Source organism: Oncorhynchus masou, chromosome 7 (genome assembly GCF_036934945.1).
Source record: "Oncorhynchus masou masou isolate Uvic2021 chromosome 7, UVic_Omas_1.1, whole genome shotgun sequence".
In the NCBI taxonomy this organism is placed as follows: Eukaryota; Metazoa; Chordata; class Actinopteri; order Salmoniformes; family Salmonidae; genus Oncorhynchus; species Oncorhynchus masou.
The window spans coordinates 18,433,865-18,449,050 of NC_088218.1; the positions used below are offsets into that span (position 1 = coordinate 18,433,865).

The 15,186-nt window shown below is 47.8% G+C and overlaps 1 protein-coding gene across 1 annotated transcript in view; it reads right to left on the reverse strand.

The window, feature by feature from the left end:
* The window catches only part of LOC135543439 (pericentrin-like), a 37,489-nt gene that overhangs the window by 9,248 nt on the left and 13,055 nt on the right, over positions 1–15,186 (reverse strand). The window contains 28 exon segments of the mRNA XM_064970695.1: positions 140–256; positions 258–299; positions 411–563; positions 711–893; positions 955–1,191; positions 1,558–1,578; positions 1,742–1,858; positions 1,940–2,172; positions 2,491–2,520; positions 2,637–2,930; positions 3,050–3,212; positions 3,359–3,528; positions 3,656–3,825; positions 3,964–4,124; positions 7,559–7,708; positions 8,581–8,733; positions 8,891–8,995; positions 9,092–9,163; positions 9,283–9,447; positions 9,543–9,996; positions 10,192–10,342; positions 10,442–10,697; positions 12,562–12,696; positions 12,790–12,830; positions 12,934–13,045; positions 14,455–14,638; positions 14,752–14,871; positions 15,025–15,151. Of these exon segments, the coding sequence (XP_064826767.1) occupies positions 140–256; positions 258–299; positions 411–563; positions 711–893; positions 955–1,191; positions 1,558–1,578; positions 1,742–1,858; positions 1,940–2,172; positions 2,491–2,520; positions 2,637–2,930; positions 3,050–3,212; positions 3,359–3,528; positions 3,656–3,825; positions 3,964–4,124; positions 7,559–7,708; positions 8,581–8,733; positions 8,891–8,995; positions 9,092–9,163; positions 9,283–9,447; positions 9,543–9,996; positions 10,192–10,342; positions 10,442–10,697; positions 12,562–12,696; positions 12,790–12,830; positions 12,934–13,045; positions 14,455–14,638; positions 14,752–14,871; positions 15,025–15,151 (4,316 nt within the window).

A 15,186-nucleotide genomic window follows, 5' to 3' on the forward strand; every position in this document is an offset into this window, starting at 1 on the left:
TTCAGGCAAAAATAATGACCGTTCCATTGTGTGTGTGTACTACATAGAGGTCACAGTAGTTTGAATTCTGAGAGATTATGTTATTATATAACAGGGCTGAATTATGGAGGCCTGTGTGTATGTGGGTGGGTGTGTGTACCGTGATGTCCCTGGCTGTCTCCAGATCCAGTTCTAGCTTGTGTATCTCCTGGGTCAGGTGGTCTATCTCCTCATTCTTCTCCTCTAACAGAGCAGATGGGAGACTCTCCTCCTCTCCAATCTCTCTCCTCCAGGCGAAAGGTAAGGGCTGAAACTGTCTCCTAAACAGAGAAAGACACAGGGGGGAGATTTAGAACACAGTAGGACAATCATTGTTGGCATTAGAGAGGACTAACAAGTACTAGCATGACTGAAAACTGTAGCAGACCTACTTTGAGAGAAGCGACTTGGTCGTGAAGCTGGGTGATGGTATCCGTGTTCTGATTGGTCAGGAGCTCCAGCTGGAGAGTGAGATGTTTTAACTCCGCCTCTTTTATGGTCAGGTCTCTCTGAGTCTCCTCCATTTGACCAACCAACACACACACCTAGAACACACACACACGTTAACAAATTAATGCAACCAAGCAAACTAATCTTCTCTGGCCAAAGATCTCCATACACTAGACAGCAGGTAGCAGTTAAGCTCTGTTAGACCTTTTACTAAAGCAGGTGTTGAGGTTGGAAACACACACCTGTTTCTCCTTGTTCTGCAGGTCTTGCTGTGCGGTGTCCAACGCGTCTCGGAGAAGCTGGATGGGGTCGGTGGTGCTAGCATTGTTGTCACGGTAACAGTGACGGGTCTCATCCAGTTTAGACTGCAGGGCTGAAATCTGGAGACGATTTGACAACTGCTGCTGCTGCAATGACTCCTTATCCTGGAGGGAGAGAGTCATTTAGTGTGTGTGAGAGAGTGAGAGAGGGAGTGATAGAGTTTACCTGTGTGAGCTCCTCTTCTCTCTGCCGAGTTCTGCGCAGCTCCTGCTCCAGTTGACTGACAGCTCTGCTGCTCTCGGAGCTGCTTAGCAACGCCTGTTCCAGCTCACTAATTCGCCCAGCCAGCTTGTCAATCTCCTCATTGCGCTCAGCAACCTCGAGCTGGACCTGTTGATTGGCTGCCAGCAGGGAGGTGTGGTCTTCTGTCTTGTCCCTGATGAGGGCTTGAAGGCTCTCCACCTGAGAAAGAAACAGGTGGGGTAATGTCGGTTGTCAGGGCGCCAGTTGCCAGGTTACTATGGAGTTTCCCATGTTAAGCTGTACGCCAGGTTTACTAAAGCCATTCCGGGTCTGCAGCCACTACCACAACTGAAGCCATGAGACAGAGCAGCAACACACAGCACAGAGGGATGGAAGGGAAGGGAAAGGAGGGCGAGATGGAGAAAAGGGGGATGAAAAGGAGAGAGAAGCGGCGGCGCTCTAACGGCAGATGGATCTTCAATGATTATGTATCAGTTATTCACGCAGGTGTGATCACAACACACACACGGTGGGGGCATGGCAGAGTAGCATGTAGCTTTAGGAGTCACTGGTGAGATTCCATACCTGCAGAACCAAGTCTTCAATCTAGAGCATTCCGTGAAATAAAACAAAACAGTCAGCAACAGGTCCATTCAGGAGCAGGAACTCAAACATTAGAAACATTCAATATCTATAATGACTCAACATCAGATATTGTCTTGACTAACACCAATACACTAAGGTAAGAATGCGTGTGTGCGTTTCTTACCCACTGGCCCTTGCTGGCCCCGGCAGTGTGTCTGGCTGGCTGTCTGAGCTGAGCCTCCAGACTTCTGATCTCCTGTTGGAACTCATCTCTCTCATGCTCCCGCTCCACTGCCTGCTCCTGGAGAGACACAGATAAACTTGAGTGTGTGCAAGTGTGTGTTTTACACATCCATACATTTCCCCACAGCGTGACACTTACGTCTATAAACTGTCTGTTGTGTTTGAGCTGTTTCTCGAGGGCCTGGACGCGCTGCTGGAAGTCTTCTGATTGAGCCCTGTGCTGCTGCTCCGCCGTCAGGCCCTGGTTCTCCTGTTCCTCAAGCTCGGTCTCCAGAGCCCTGAGGCGCAAAGCCAGTGAGCTGCGGTCTTTCGCCGCCTGCCGCTGCACACACAGCCTCTCCTGGGCCAGACGATCTGCCTCAACGAGGAGGCCTTTAGATACACAGCACAGGTGGTTAGGAACACAAACACAATCCTTCCAAACATGTACTTTCTATAGATAAGGGGAAGTATACAGTTAGTCAGGAGGAAACTTCTGGGTTTTTTTATTAAAAAAAAGAAGAAAAAAAGAAAAGAAAAAAAAACTTGGCCACAAGTCATAGCAAACAAATACAACCACACAAATAAACATTCTGCATTAATCGACTCACACACACACTAATCCCCATGCCATGGACTCTGTATAAGAAATGAGACGGGGCAGTTTTTAAAACGCACAAACAGACACACACAGGAAACTGAGCGACAAACCCGTGTCCCCCTCTATACTCTGACAGGACCCTACAGGAAGAACAGACAACTTAGAACATGACTTAACGTGTACTCAAAACATATGCAACATAATCAATCCCAGTTAAGCTTAAACCACATTTTCTCTCATCTATCCCCTTCCTCACCCTTTTCTCTCTCTCCCAGTCCAGCGGTGAGATGGACCTTCTGGCGCTGGAGGAGACGGTGCTCCTCGCTTAGCTCCTGCAACTGCACCCTGAGGTCCTCTAGCTCAGAGGTGAGGCCTTCCTTCTGATGCAGCTGCACCCTGAGGCCCTCCAGCTCCACCGTGAGGCCATCCATCTGGTGCAGCTGCGCCTGGAGGCCCTCTAGCTCATCAACAAGCCGTTCTTCCTGAGCCTCCTTTTGTTGTAGAGATTCTTCCAGAGTTGCCTTCTCAGCCACATAGCCCTCCAACAGACCTACACACACAAAAACAGTATACACACACAGATACATGAATGCACACACAACATCACACTGTTTTTACAAACAAAGATTCTAAAAACACATCGGAGACACACACAGTATCTCTACAGACCTTCGGCTTTGTGGAGCTCCAGCTGGAGCTTGCTCTTGAGTCCCGCTTCCTGGTCCAGCTGATCCAACACGAGCTGGTGTTGGAGCAGCATCTGGGAGGAGTCTGAACGGCCCTGGGAAAATCTCTCCTCCAGAGACAGATGGACAGAACAAGACTCCTCCAACTAGAGAGACCAAAAAAGAGCGAGACAGACAGAGGAACAAAGATCAGTGGCTGAGCTTCATGCAAATTCAATGCATAGAATGTTGTGTTGACCCCCCACTAACCTCTCAAGCGTTCGCTGCATGCCGACAAGCTAGTGTGTGTTACCTGTGTGCTAGCGCGTGTGAGGAGCTCCAGGAGTGTGTCCACAGAGTGGCGTAGTTGGCTGCAGGCTCCCAGGGCTGCTTCCTCTCCGCCAGAGTTTTTTTGGGACTCTGCCAGTAGAAGGTTCTCACACACACGCTGAGAGAGATCTAGAACGCCTGTCGACATGTCTGCTACAGAAAGAGGAGACAGGTCAGGTATTACACACAGTTATCAGTCCTTTCTTCCCAAGTGTGTCCTTGTTCACTCCCTGTCATAAATGTATCAAGGAAACGGGTCCAGTTGTTAGATTCCACAAACCTGCCTCCTGATTGGTTGTTTCCTCTCCTGGCCTGTCACCCTGATCATGACCTCTGACCCCGACACAGGCTTTGACCCGGCAGCCAATTAGCTCCTCCATTGCCATGGTGCTCAGAACCACCTCAATCAGAACCTTCCTCAGTCTCTCATTGGCTGACTGGAGAGTGTGCCTAGAGGTCAGAGTGAGATGAGACCAACAAAATCACTCAATTTGTTTTTTTAAAACTCGAAAGCATTTTTTTTCATTAAAGAAGCATACACACTCTAGCTGGTCATTGTCAGGCCTACATTCATCCAGACAGCCTCACCTCTCCTCCTTGGCAGTGTGTAGGTCCTCAGTAAGCATGTTGAGGAGGTTGCCTCCCTCCTGACTCTCTCGTTCTCGCCGTTGGAGGAGTGTATCCAGGGTCTCCATCTCTGACCTCTTCCCCTCCAACTCCCCCTGTAGACTACCCACCTCCGCTCGCAGCTGGAGAGCGAGAGAGAGAGTCATAGCACAGCAGTACCAATACAAAAGACAGACAGGTGTGTGTGTGTGTGTGTGTGTGTCTCTCTGTGTGCAGCTGAGAGCCAGAGAGAAAAGAAACCAGAGACAGGAAACCATCACAAGACGTGATCCAAGAATTGTCCTCCCAGTCATAGATAACACAGTTGCATTCAACATCACACTCCCTTTACATAACAGAGCCAAAAGCAGAACCATGTGTCTTCTAATGTCCAATCAGAGAAAGAGAGACGGACAGTCCCCATTTTCAGTCAGCATTAGTTTGAGATTTGCCTATTTAGCCTTCCAGGAAGCACTCTCACACACAAACAATGGTGTAATCCTGCGTGCCTGGCAGGCAGCAGCTCTGCTTCAACACAAACATTTAGAGAGTGAGTTGAAATCTGAACTCCCTCCCATTTCTTCCCTCTCCCCCTCCCTCTGAATCCCTTTACCTCCCATTTCTTCCCTCTCCCCCTCTGAATCCCTTTACCTTTCCTTCCCAAAGCTTTTACTTGGCTCCTCTCTCCATCTCCTCCGCAGTCTCGCTCGTTCTCTTACAATTTCTCCCCCCTCTTTCTCCCTCTGTCTAACAACCAATACTAGTTGCCTTAGCAACAGTCCCCCCATATCCCTAAGGGGGGGTAGTTGTTGGAGCACAAATACCCCACACTACCTGATCCATGGAAACACTATTGAAATAAACACATCCACACCCCTGGTGGGGGGGTGTCTAAAATAGCATTGGAATAGAATAGATGGTCTCTGTGAATAAAGTTGGATAGAAAGCAGACCTGTCAGTCATGGTAAGCTTGGGAACTCTGCCGTGATGAACATACTGGGAGGAATGGATGGATGAATGAAAATCATTTTGGAATAAACAATGCATGTAACTGAAATGCCATTATGCATGGAGAGATTACAGATTTACATCCAGACAGCAGAGTGTGTGTGTGCGCGCGCCAGACAGCAGAGTGAGACTCTGAATTTCATACTAACAGTGTGTGGTGTGTGTTTCAGAGGCGCGCGCCAGCCAGACAGCAGAGTGCGCGCGCGCCAGCCAGACAGCAGAGTGCGCGCGCGTCAGCCAGACAGCAGAGTGCGCGCGCGCCAGCCAGCCAGACAGCAGAGTGCGCGCGCGACAGCAGCCAGCCACAGCAGAGTGCGCGCGCGCCAGCCAGACAGCAGAGTGCGCGCGCGCCAGCCAGACAGCAGAGTGCGCGCGCGCCAGCCAGACAGCAGAGTGCGCGCGCCAGCCAGACAGCAGAGTGCGCGCGCGCCAGACGCAGAGTGCAGCCAGCAGAGACAGCAGAGAGTGCGCGCGCCAGCCAGACAGCAGAGTGCGCGCGCGCCAGCCAGACAGCAGAGTGCGCGCGCCAGCCAGACAGCAGAGTGCGCGCGCGCCAGCCAGCAGCAGAGTGCGCGCGCGCCAGACAGCAGAGTGCGCGCGCGCCAGACAGCAGAGTGCGCGCGCGCCAGCCAGCAGAGTGCGCGCGCGCCAGACAGCAGAGTGCGCGCGCGCCAGACAGCAGAGTGCGCGCGCGCCAGACAGCAGAGTGCGCGCGCGCCAGACAGCAGACACACGGAATTAGTATTGAGATTAATGAGGAAGATAATCCCTTTAGAAGAGCCACAGGGCAGTGAGAGTGTGGTTCTAGACATTAAGAGTGATAACAAAACATCCTCTTTTTTATTCTCCTCCTGCAAGTCTCCCACCACAATCATCCTCTTCCCTCTGTCTCCTCTACTCTTATATATCACCATGTCCTCTCTCATTTTCCTGTTTTTTCTCCCTTTGTGCCCCCCTCCCTCAGTCTGGTGATAGTTGGGCTTGTCTTGCCCACAGAATTAATTTCATACTAACAGTGTGTGGTGTGTGTTTCAGAGTATGTGAGTGGAGGTTGAGCGATTGGAAATCCCACTCTTCGCTCATGCTGGAGCTCCATGTCCTTTCCTACCGCTGAAAACCGCACACCATGTCCTTTCCTACCGCACGCCATGTCCTTTCCTACCGCTGAAAACCGCACATCATGTCCTTTCCTACCGCACACCAAGTCCTTTCCTACCCCTGAAAACCGCACACCATGTCCTTTCCTACCGCTGAAAACCGCACACCAAGTCCTTTCCTACCGCTGAAAACCGCACACCATGTCCTTTCCTACCGCTGAAAAACGCACACCATGTCCTTTCCTACCGCTGAAAACCGCACACCATGTCCTTTCCTACTGCATTTGCTCCCTTCATTAAAATTCCAATTTAACCAGCACCCATCTATTTTTGTGACTACCTAGACCTACCATTTGGTTTTGAAGTATTGAAACCAAACCATATGATTTGAATGAAAAGTATTAAAATAAACATGAAGGTGTATTAAGAAGCACTCATAATTTCAAATAGACTTTATGTCATATTAAACAGTATATAAACACTAAATACGTCAGGAGACCGACAGGGAGTCTAATAAGGAACGGAAATGAATTATTTAGGCTATATTATTTCAACTGTTTCAAGGCTAAAGCCTACAAAGAAAAACATTGTGAAGCTTTTGCTCGTGTCGACACAATAAGCTGGTAAGGACATAAAGCGTATTCAATCATTATAATCTAGAAAATGTGCATGTAGGCTGTGACTTATAGAATTAAATACAAATAAAATAATGACTTTAGTGCCTTCATTTTTAGAAGCCCGAGTTTGGCCAGTCTGTGGCTTCAGGCTCATACGATGGTGTCTGGAGAGCAGGTCAGCAGGTCAGCAGCAGAGAATATCCTCTCCACACTTGCAGAGCCACCAGGGATGCAGAATTGTTTTTATTTTTCTAGGACCAAAGGTTTTTAGGCAAAATAACCCAATCAAGACAAAGCTCTCTGAACGTGGGAATATGCCAGGCATATTGGACCTAAATCAATTATGGTTGATTGTATGATGAACGAAACGTTTAAGAAATACGATTCTTTGTTTATAAATACTTTGCTACAATGACACTTCGATATCTACCCACATACATCTTTTAGCATGTGCACGTAGTAGGTATACCATCATGCTTTCTCAGATTCTACAATGACTCTTTAGTTGTGGACACTACCGTTGGATCACCGCACTCCCTTATTGCGCCTCATCCTTGGAAGTCAACTTGATTTTGCACCTGTGTGTTTTATTAGTTTGTTTCTGAAAATATTCAGCAAACAGACAGTCGCAAGGGGCTATTGCGACTGTGTCTAAAGCAAGGGGCTATTGCTGCACACAAGTAGACGACAAGTGCATGCTGGGCCGGGCATGCCCAGAGCTCGTGAAGTAAACGCTACTGGAGTGAAGTTGGAGCGGGTGAGAAGGCCGACGCTCCAGCCTTTGGGAATCTCGCTCGGCGCTCCAGTCATATTGGACACGCTCAAATACTCCGGTATGTGTGTGGTGTGGGTTACCTGTGACACCACAGTGTCCAGCTGTAGCAGTTGTGCAGTGAGCTGGCTCATCTTGTCGGTGTAGCTTTGTTCCTTCTGCTCGTGTTCAGCACCGAAGAAGCTCTGCCTCTGTTCTGCTAGCTCCGCCTCCTTCTGCTCCTCAAACTCCGCCTTCGGAGGAAAGAGATGCTGGTAATGCTGTCCAAACCGCCAGAGACCACTTCTGTTCTTAGAGGTTGTTCTAAAACTCACACCAAGGTTATTGGGTAACAGCTCTCCCTTTTCCAACGTTTAATGTTAAAACTACAACCAAAAACTCACAAGCTGATTCGGACTGACTGACTAACTAACAGACTGCTAGCTCTCGCTCAGCTCAAATGCATCATTTAAAAAAAAATATATATATTTTTTTTAAGTGTACAAAATAAAACCTTCTGCATCAGAGGATCAAAAGCTCAAATCCATCCCATTTAGCCACTGTTCACGTGGCAGTAACACACACCCACAGAAATATAGACACACACGGATACCGCCGATACAAAAACAAACACTGTCCTATAAGAAGAAAGGATTATGATGGTTGTGTAAATCTCATGGGACACTGGCCAAGCATGGGCTAACCCTAGTCTTGCTGGGGTGTACACGCATACATGCACACACAGAAAGAGACAGACCTCCAAAATCTAGCCCCATTATATAATCTGTCAGAATTCAGTTTCTCTCAGTGATCTACACATGGAACACAACGGCAGACGACTGTGACATCAAGACAGGAAAAGGTGATAACAAAGTCAGATGCACAACTGAATGCGTTCAAGCCAAATGTATCCTAAAAAGACACCCACCATATGTTCCTGTATAGTTCATTGCAATGTTTAAGACTGATGAAGACCTCACCCCGTTTTCCCCACCCTCTCTCCCTCTTCGGATTTGGAGCCTTCAAGCAATACGATGAATATTTCCTCTAGCCTATCAGACAGCAAGTTAATTCCTCTTCCTCCACCTGTCATCCCTCCCCCTCTCCATATCTCTCCTCGTCTCACCTTCAGTTGGCTGATCTTGTGCTGAAGTCTCTCCTCTGCTTGGGCCTTCAGAAGCTCAACCTCTTCCAGGAAGTGCAGCCGTTGCCGTGACAACGACTCCTCCAGGTCCCGGCGACACACCTGTAGCTCTCTCACAGACGCACTCTTTAGCTCCTACACACACACACACACACTTCTTCTAATACAGTGTGTGAACGCACAATGAGAGAGTAATCCCTTTGCTTTTATATGCCATTAGAGACACAGTCAGCATTAAGACTACTGAGAAGGGGAATGGGATGTTCTGGAATGGTTCGCAAGTGTGTCAGACCTGAAGCTGCTGCTGGTGCTGTGTGTTGAGTTGCTGTGTCTCTGAGGTGTAGGTGCGTGTGAGCTCCTCTAAGGCGGTGCAGTGCTGTTGCGCCAACTCCAAGACCTGGGGACAGACACGACCAGATCAAAACACACCTGAATGGATGGACAGATGCTCAGACTAATGGATAGACCAGCCAAGGGGTGGAGGGATGAATACCTTTTTCCTGAGGGCCTCCAGAGCCATGTGGTGTTCAGCTTCTAAGGCCTCTCTCTGGATTGTCAACTCATTCTGAGAGAGAGAGCAATAAAGAGAAAACAGAATTGTCTAATGAATACACAAGACTTTTCTTTTTTTACTGTGGTGAATTTGCATCTTTCCTTGACATCAAATGACCACTGTTGTCTCACCTGGTGGGTGTGGCTGAGCTCTGTTGCCATGGCGCTAAACTTCTCCATGTGAAGCTGAGCCAGCTTCTTCCTCAGCTCCTCCCTGACAGACTGCTGCTCCAACCCATCACACTCCACTTCCCGCATATGCTCCGCCTCAAGCTGTGACTTCTGATAGCGTAGAGTCTGAGATAAGGGAACATTAAGATAAAATAGATGTGAAATGTAGAATATAGATATACAAGATTTAAAACTCTGTGTGTGTGCGAGCATGTTCTCACCTGAATCTCCCTCAGGTACGTGGTTTCCAGTGTGTCCATATTACCCAGCATCCTCTTCTCCAGCTCATCCCTCTCTTCCTGATGCCGGTGTTCTAACTCTGCCTCCTGTGCCTCTAGCTGAGCCTCATTGGTTTCCTGTAGGACTGCCTCCAGGCGATCGAGCTCTGCCTTGCGTTTTGATTCAAGGCTGGTTTCCAAGACAACAAGCTCCTCCTTGTGTTTTGTTGCGATCTCCGTTGCCATTGCTTTGAGCTCAGCCTTGTGATTGGCCAAAAAGGACTCCAGTTCTGCTTTGTGATTGGTTCGTAGCGTGTCCATGTCCTTCGTGTGGTTGGTCAGTAGCATGGTTTTCAGGAGTTCCATGGCAGCCATGTGTTCCTCCCTCAGCTCCCCCAGAGAAACCTCACCCTGCTGGGCCAGACGCTGCTCCAACTCCTCCCTCTCCTCCTGGAACCTACACACATACAGAACAGGTCAGCCAGATTAATTTCACTTCAGATGAAAGGACAGATACAGAGCGTTAACTCTCTCTGTGAATGCATTCATTTACTATGGGGCAAACTTTCACTAGCTCGTGAGAATCTCTGGTATTATATGAAACACACTGTATTAACCTCCAGACCCCCCCCCCAGCCCAGCCAGGTCTCACCTGTCCTGGGCTTGGCGCAGCCTCTGGTCTCCCTGCTCCTGAAGCAGAGCAGTCAGCTCCTTGACCTCAGCAGCCACAGTGGACTTGGCCCTGGCCAGCTCAGCTTCGTACTGGGCCTCTAGTCTCTGTCTCAATGCCACCGCCTGGGGGTCTGGGGGAGAGACATGTGAGACAAAGGGGAAAGACCATACAGAAGAGACAGGAGAATAAGGGAGTTGTTGAACTACACAAAACCTTTTCATGTACTTACTCTGGTTGTTGTCCAGTGAGGCTTGTAGACTCCTGAGCGCCACTCTCGCCTCCTCAATCCCTTTCTCCAGAGCTTTCCTTTCCGCTGCCATCCCTCTTTCCATCTCCTCTCTCAGGGCAGAGACCCGTGCCTCCCCCTCCTCCTGGAGCTCCTGTCTGAGCCTCTGCACCTCCTCCACTCTCCTCAGGGTCATCTCCTCCATCACACGTTCCTCTGCTAGTTTCACACCCAGCTCCTCAGCAAAGCTCTGCTTCAGCTAAAAACATCCAGGTCAACATAGTCATTCAGGGTCAAAACATCCAGGTCAGCATATGGTCATTCTGGGTCAACATGTGGCAACACTCATTACGCTGTCATACAATAATGTTTATACAGTTGAAGTCAGAAGTTTACATAGACTTAGTCATTAAAACTCGTTTTTCAACAACTCCACAAATGTCTTGTAGACAAACTATAGTTTGGGCAAATCAGGTAGGACATCTACTGAACACATGACAATTGTTTACAGACAGATGATTTCAATGTATCACAACTCTAGTGGGTCAGAAGTTTACATACACTAAGTTGACTGTGCCTTTAAACAGCATGGACAATTCCAGAAAATTAAGTCATGGGTTTAGAAGTTTCTGATATGATAATTGACATCATTAGAGTCAATTGGAGGTGTACCTGTGGATATATTTCAAAGCCTACCTTCAAACTCAGTGCCTCTTTGCTTGTCATCATGGGAAAATCTAAAGAAAACGGCCAAGACTGCAGAAAAACAATTGTAGACCTCCACAAGTCTGGTTCATCCTAGGGAGCAATTTCCAAACACCTGACGGTACCACGTTCATCTCTACAAACAATAGTACGCATTGTATAAACACAATGGGAACATGCAGTCATCATACCACTCAGGAAGGAGACGCGTTCTGCACGCAGTCATCATACCACTCAGGAAGGAGACGCGTTCTGCACGCAGTCATCATACCACTCAGGAAGGAGACGCGTTCTGCACGCAGTCATCATACCACTCAGGAAGGAGACGCGTTCTGCACGCAGTCATCATACCACTCAGGAAGGAGACGCGTTCTGTCTCCTAGAGATGAACGTACTTTGGTGCGTAACATGCAAATCAATCCCAGAACAACAGCAAAGGACCTTGTGAAGATGCTGGAGGGAACCGGTACAAAAGTATCTATATCCACAGTAAAACAAGTTCTATATCGACATGACCTGAAAGTCCACTCAGCAAGGAAGAAGCCACTGCTCCAAAACTGCCATAAAAAAAGCCAGACTACGGTTTGCAACTGCACATGGGGGCAAAGATCATACTTTTTGGAGAAATGTCCTCTGGTCTGATGAAACAAATATAGAACGGTTTGGCCATAATGACCATTGTTATGTTTGGAGGAAGAAGGGGGATGCTTGCAAGCCGAAGAACATCATCCCAACCGTGTAGCACTGGGGTGGCAGCATCATGTTGTGGGGGTGCTTTGCTGAAGGAGGAACTGGTGCACTTCAGAAAATAGATGGCATCATGAGGCAGGGAAATTATGTGGATATATTGAAGCAACAGCTCAAGATATCAGTCAGAAAGCTTGGTCGTAAATGGGTCTTCCAAATAGACAATGACCCCAAGCATACTTACAAAGTTGTGGCAAAATGGCTTAAGGACAACAAAGTCAAGGTATTGGAGTGGCCATCAATCCTATAGAAAATGTGTGGGCAGAACTGAAAAAGCATGTGCTAGCAAGGCCTACAAACCAGCTCTGTCAGGAGGAATGGGCCAAAATTCACCCAACTTATTGTGGGAAGCTTGTGGAAGGCTTCCTGAAACGTTTGACCCAAGTTAAACAATTTAAAGGCAACGCTACCAAATACTAATTGAGTATATGTAAACTTCTTACCCACTGGGAACACAATGAAAGAAATAAAAGCTGAAATAAATCTCTACTATTATTCTGACATTTCACATTCTTAAAATAAACTGGTGATCCTAACTGACCTAAAACAAGCAATTTTTCTAGGATTAAATGTCAGGAATTGTGAAAAACTGAGTTTAAATGCATTTGGCTAAGGTGTATGTAAACTTCCGACTTCAACTGTATGTACTTGCTGTGAGTGTGTGTGTGTACCTTCATAGTGCGTGAGCGTAGCTCCATGTTGTGTGTGTCTGCCACGGCAGCCAGTTGTGTCTCCAGGTTCTGGATCATGGTCGTTCTGGTCTGCAGCTCCTCAGAGTGACACCACATCCTATGCTCCACCTCCACCTGTTCACATCACATTAGCAAACCTACTCCCACTGGAAACTTAACAGAACTTCGATTCACAGAATCTAATTCATTCACTATCATCATTCATACCTCCACCTGTCTGGCAGCCTCCAGACGCACCCTCGTCAGCTCTGTGTGGAAGAGATTAGAGGAAAAGGATAAATTGAGGGAAAGAGAAAACCTTTTTATATGTTGAAGAATATTCCAATTGCTTGTGTGTGTGTGTCCGTATACCTCTGACATGGCTGTCTGACAGTTTAGCGCAGAGTTGTTCCAACTCGAGGGCGTGGCGAGTCTTCAGCTCCTGCAGGTCGCCATTGTAACGATCAGTCAGGTCCAAACGCACCTAGAGAGAAAACGAAAGAGTGAGGGGAAAGACTAGGCCTGATCAAAGGTGAGACTGCTCCTGTGTGTGTGTGTGTGTGTGTGTTCGCTCTGTTTATGCTTGGAAAATGTGGCGCCGGCAGCATTTTAATTTACCGGACATTTATTACATTTGCCTGACCAATATGCATTGGGTGCGTAACCTGATTAGGGCGTCCCACCCACAGTGCTCTGAATTCCAGAAGTCATTTTGCATCCTCGAGTCTATGGCTTGTGTCCTTAACAAATTCCGATGCGCAATTTGAAGACGTTAGAATCACTGTCCACATGTATTTTTCTTCAGCCAACGAGAGGAGTAACGAACAGCAAAATCACAAGCCTACGTCAATTTACTATTTCACATAGAAGAAACGTTTGTTCTGTGAGAGAAAGAACTAGCCAACCCAAACAGACTCTGGGACAGTTGTGGGTTGATAAATCCCAAATTCATACAACCAGTAGGCCTAGGATACACCCCAAAAAACGTTCAGAAGAAACGAGGCTCATGCGACAGATCAGAACATTCAGCTTAAAATGTTGATCAACTATTATTGCTTTACATTCTAAGCGCAGCAATGTGCACGAGGCAGTAGGCTGTGTGTGAATGTTCACTCCATAATACAGTTAGCGGAAAACACTTGTCTAAAGGGCACCGCACATGCCAGCGATTTCAAGAGATGAAAATATCTGTTAGAAACGTAGAACGAGGGGAGATCTAAAGATGTAACAACTAGCATGAGTTGCTAATATGACTAGGATTGTGCCTTTGGCTACTGGACAATGAAAGTTGATTTGAAAACCAACATAAGAGAAATAGGCTTCTGGTTTCAAAGGCATATGGAAGTCTTTATAAAATAATTGCCTGCACATTTGCTTGGATTTTGGCTATGCTACTTTGAAGCAAGGTAAGACATGCCTAATAATATGAAGTTTCAAACAATTAAGTATGTTTTCAAAATGCATACTGCCTCCAGCGCATCTCAAAGTGGTGTGTGACGCACTGAATCCTGCCTAGTTGCCTAGGCACTTGAAATGGAGAATGGGAAGCGTGCTTCAACTACCAGATGAGAAATAACAAGCTATTATTAAATCGTGGCCATCAAAACTGCATTAAGAACTGTTGCGCAATGATTGTGTTTATAAAAGCACGTTTCACTCCAGCAGCAATAAACGAGCTGTTTGATGATCTGTAGCAGCAGCTCTCGCGCGCCATCGACAGATATTTCAATCAATGAATACTGGCATTTTGGCCTATGGGATTTATTTATTTCTCCCGGACAATTGGCAAGGCCAGTTTTATATATTGTCTTTTCATTATTTTTGGAGGGGGGGGGGGGGGCAAAAGCTGGCTATTACCGGTTAATGGTAAAACCCTGGTGTATGTGTGTGTACCTGTAGCAGCTCCTCTCTGTAGGGCAGGGCCGGAGAGGACCGTAGGTTAGACAGTTCCTTAGTGTGTCTCTCCTCCAACTGGACACGCAGCTGGTCAAACGCCTCCTGGTGTTTCTCCAGTTTCAGTGTGATCTCAGCCAGAACATCGTTCCTCAACTCCTCCCCTCTCCCTTTAGACAGGAAACTACACACACACGACAGCGGTCAGTAAGATGGCCCACCACTGGCCCAGGCTTATAGATTGTGTGCAATTGGCGGCTGCTGGGCAGATTAGCCGATCGAGGCCTACTAGCATACCTAGCATCCTGGGTCTTGAGTACAGAGTCCTCCAAGGCTCCCTCCACCAGTCTCAGCTGCAGCAGGGCTATTTCCTCCCGGTAGCTCTCCTCTGCTACTCGCAGACACTGCTCAAAGTACCTGACCGGGTACACATTACTGGGCTGTAAGTGTGTGTTCACTTGCATGGGTTTACATTGGTGTGTGTTCATTTGTATACCCTGTGCATGTACCTACCTGTATAGGTGTGTGTAGATCACATTCAGCTGCATAGGTGTGTGTGCGTGCGCGTACCTCCTCAGGTTCTCCAGCTCGACCTCGTTCTGCTCATTGATCTCCTGCCTCTGCTCGTTAAACTCCGCCTGCAGACGCTCAATGTCATCCACCCGCGACGAACGAGCTAGCAGCTGCTCCTTCAACTCTGGGGAGCGAGGCGAAGGAAAATGAGAAGGTATC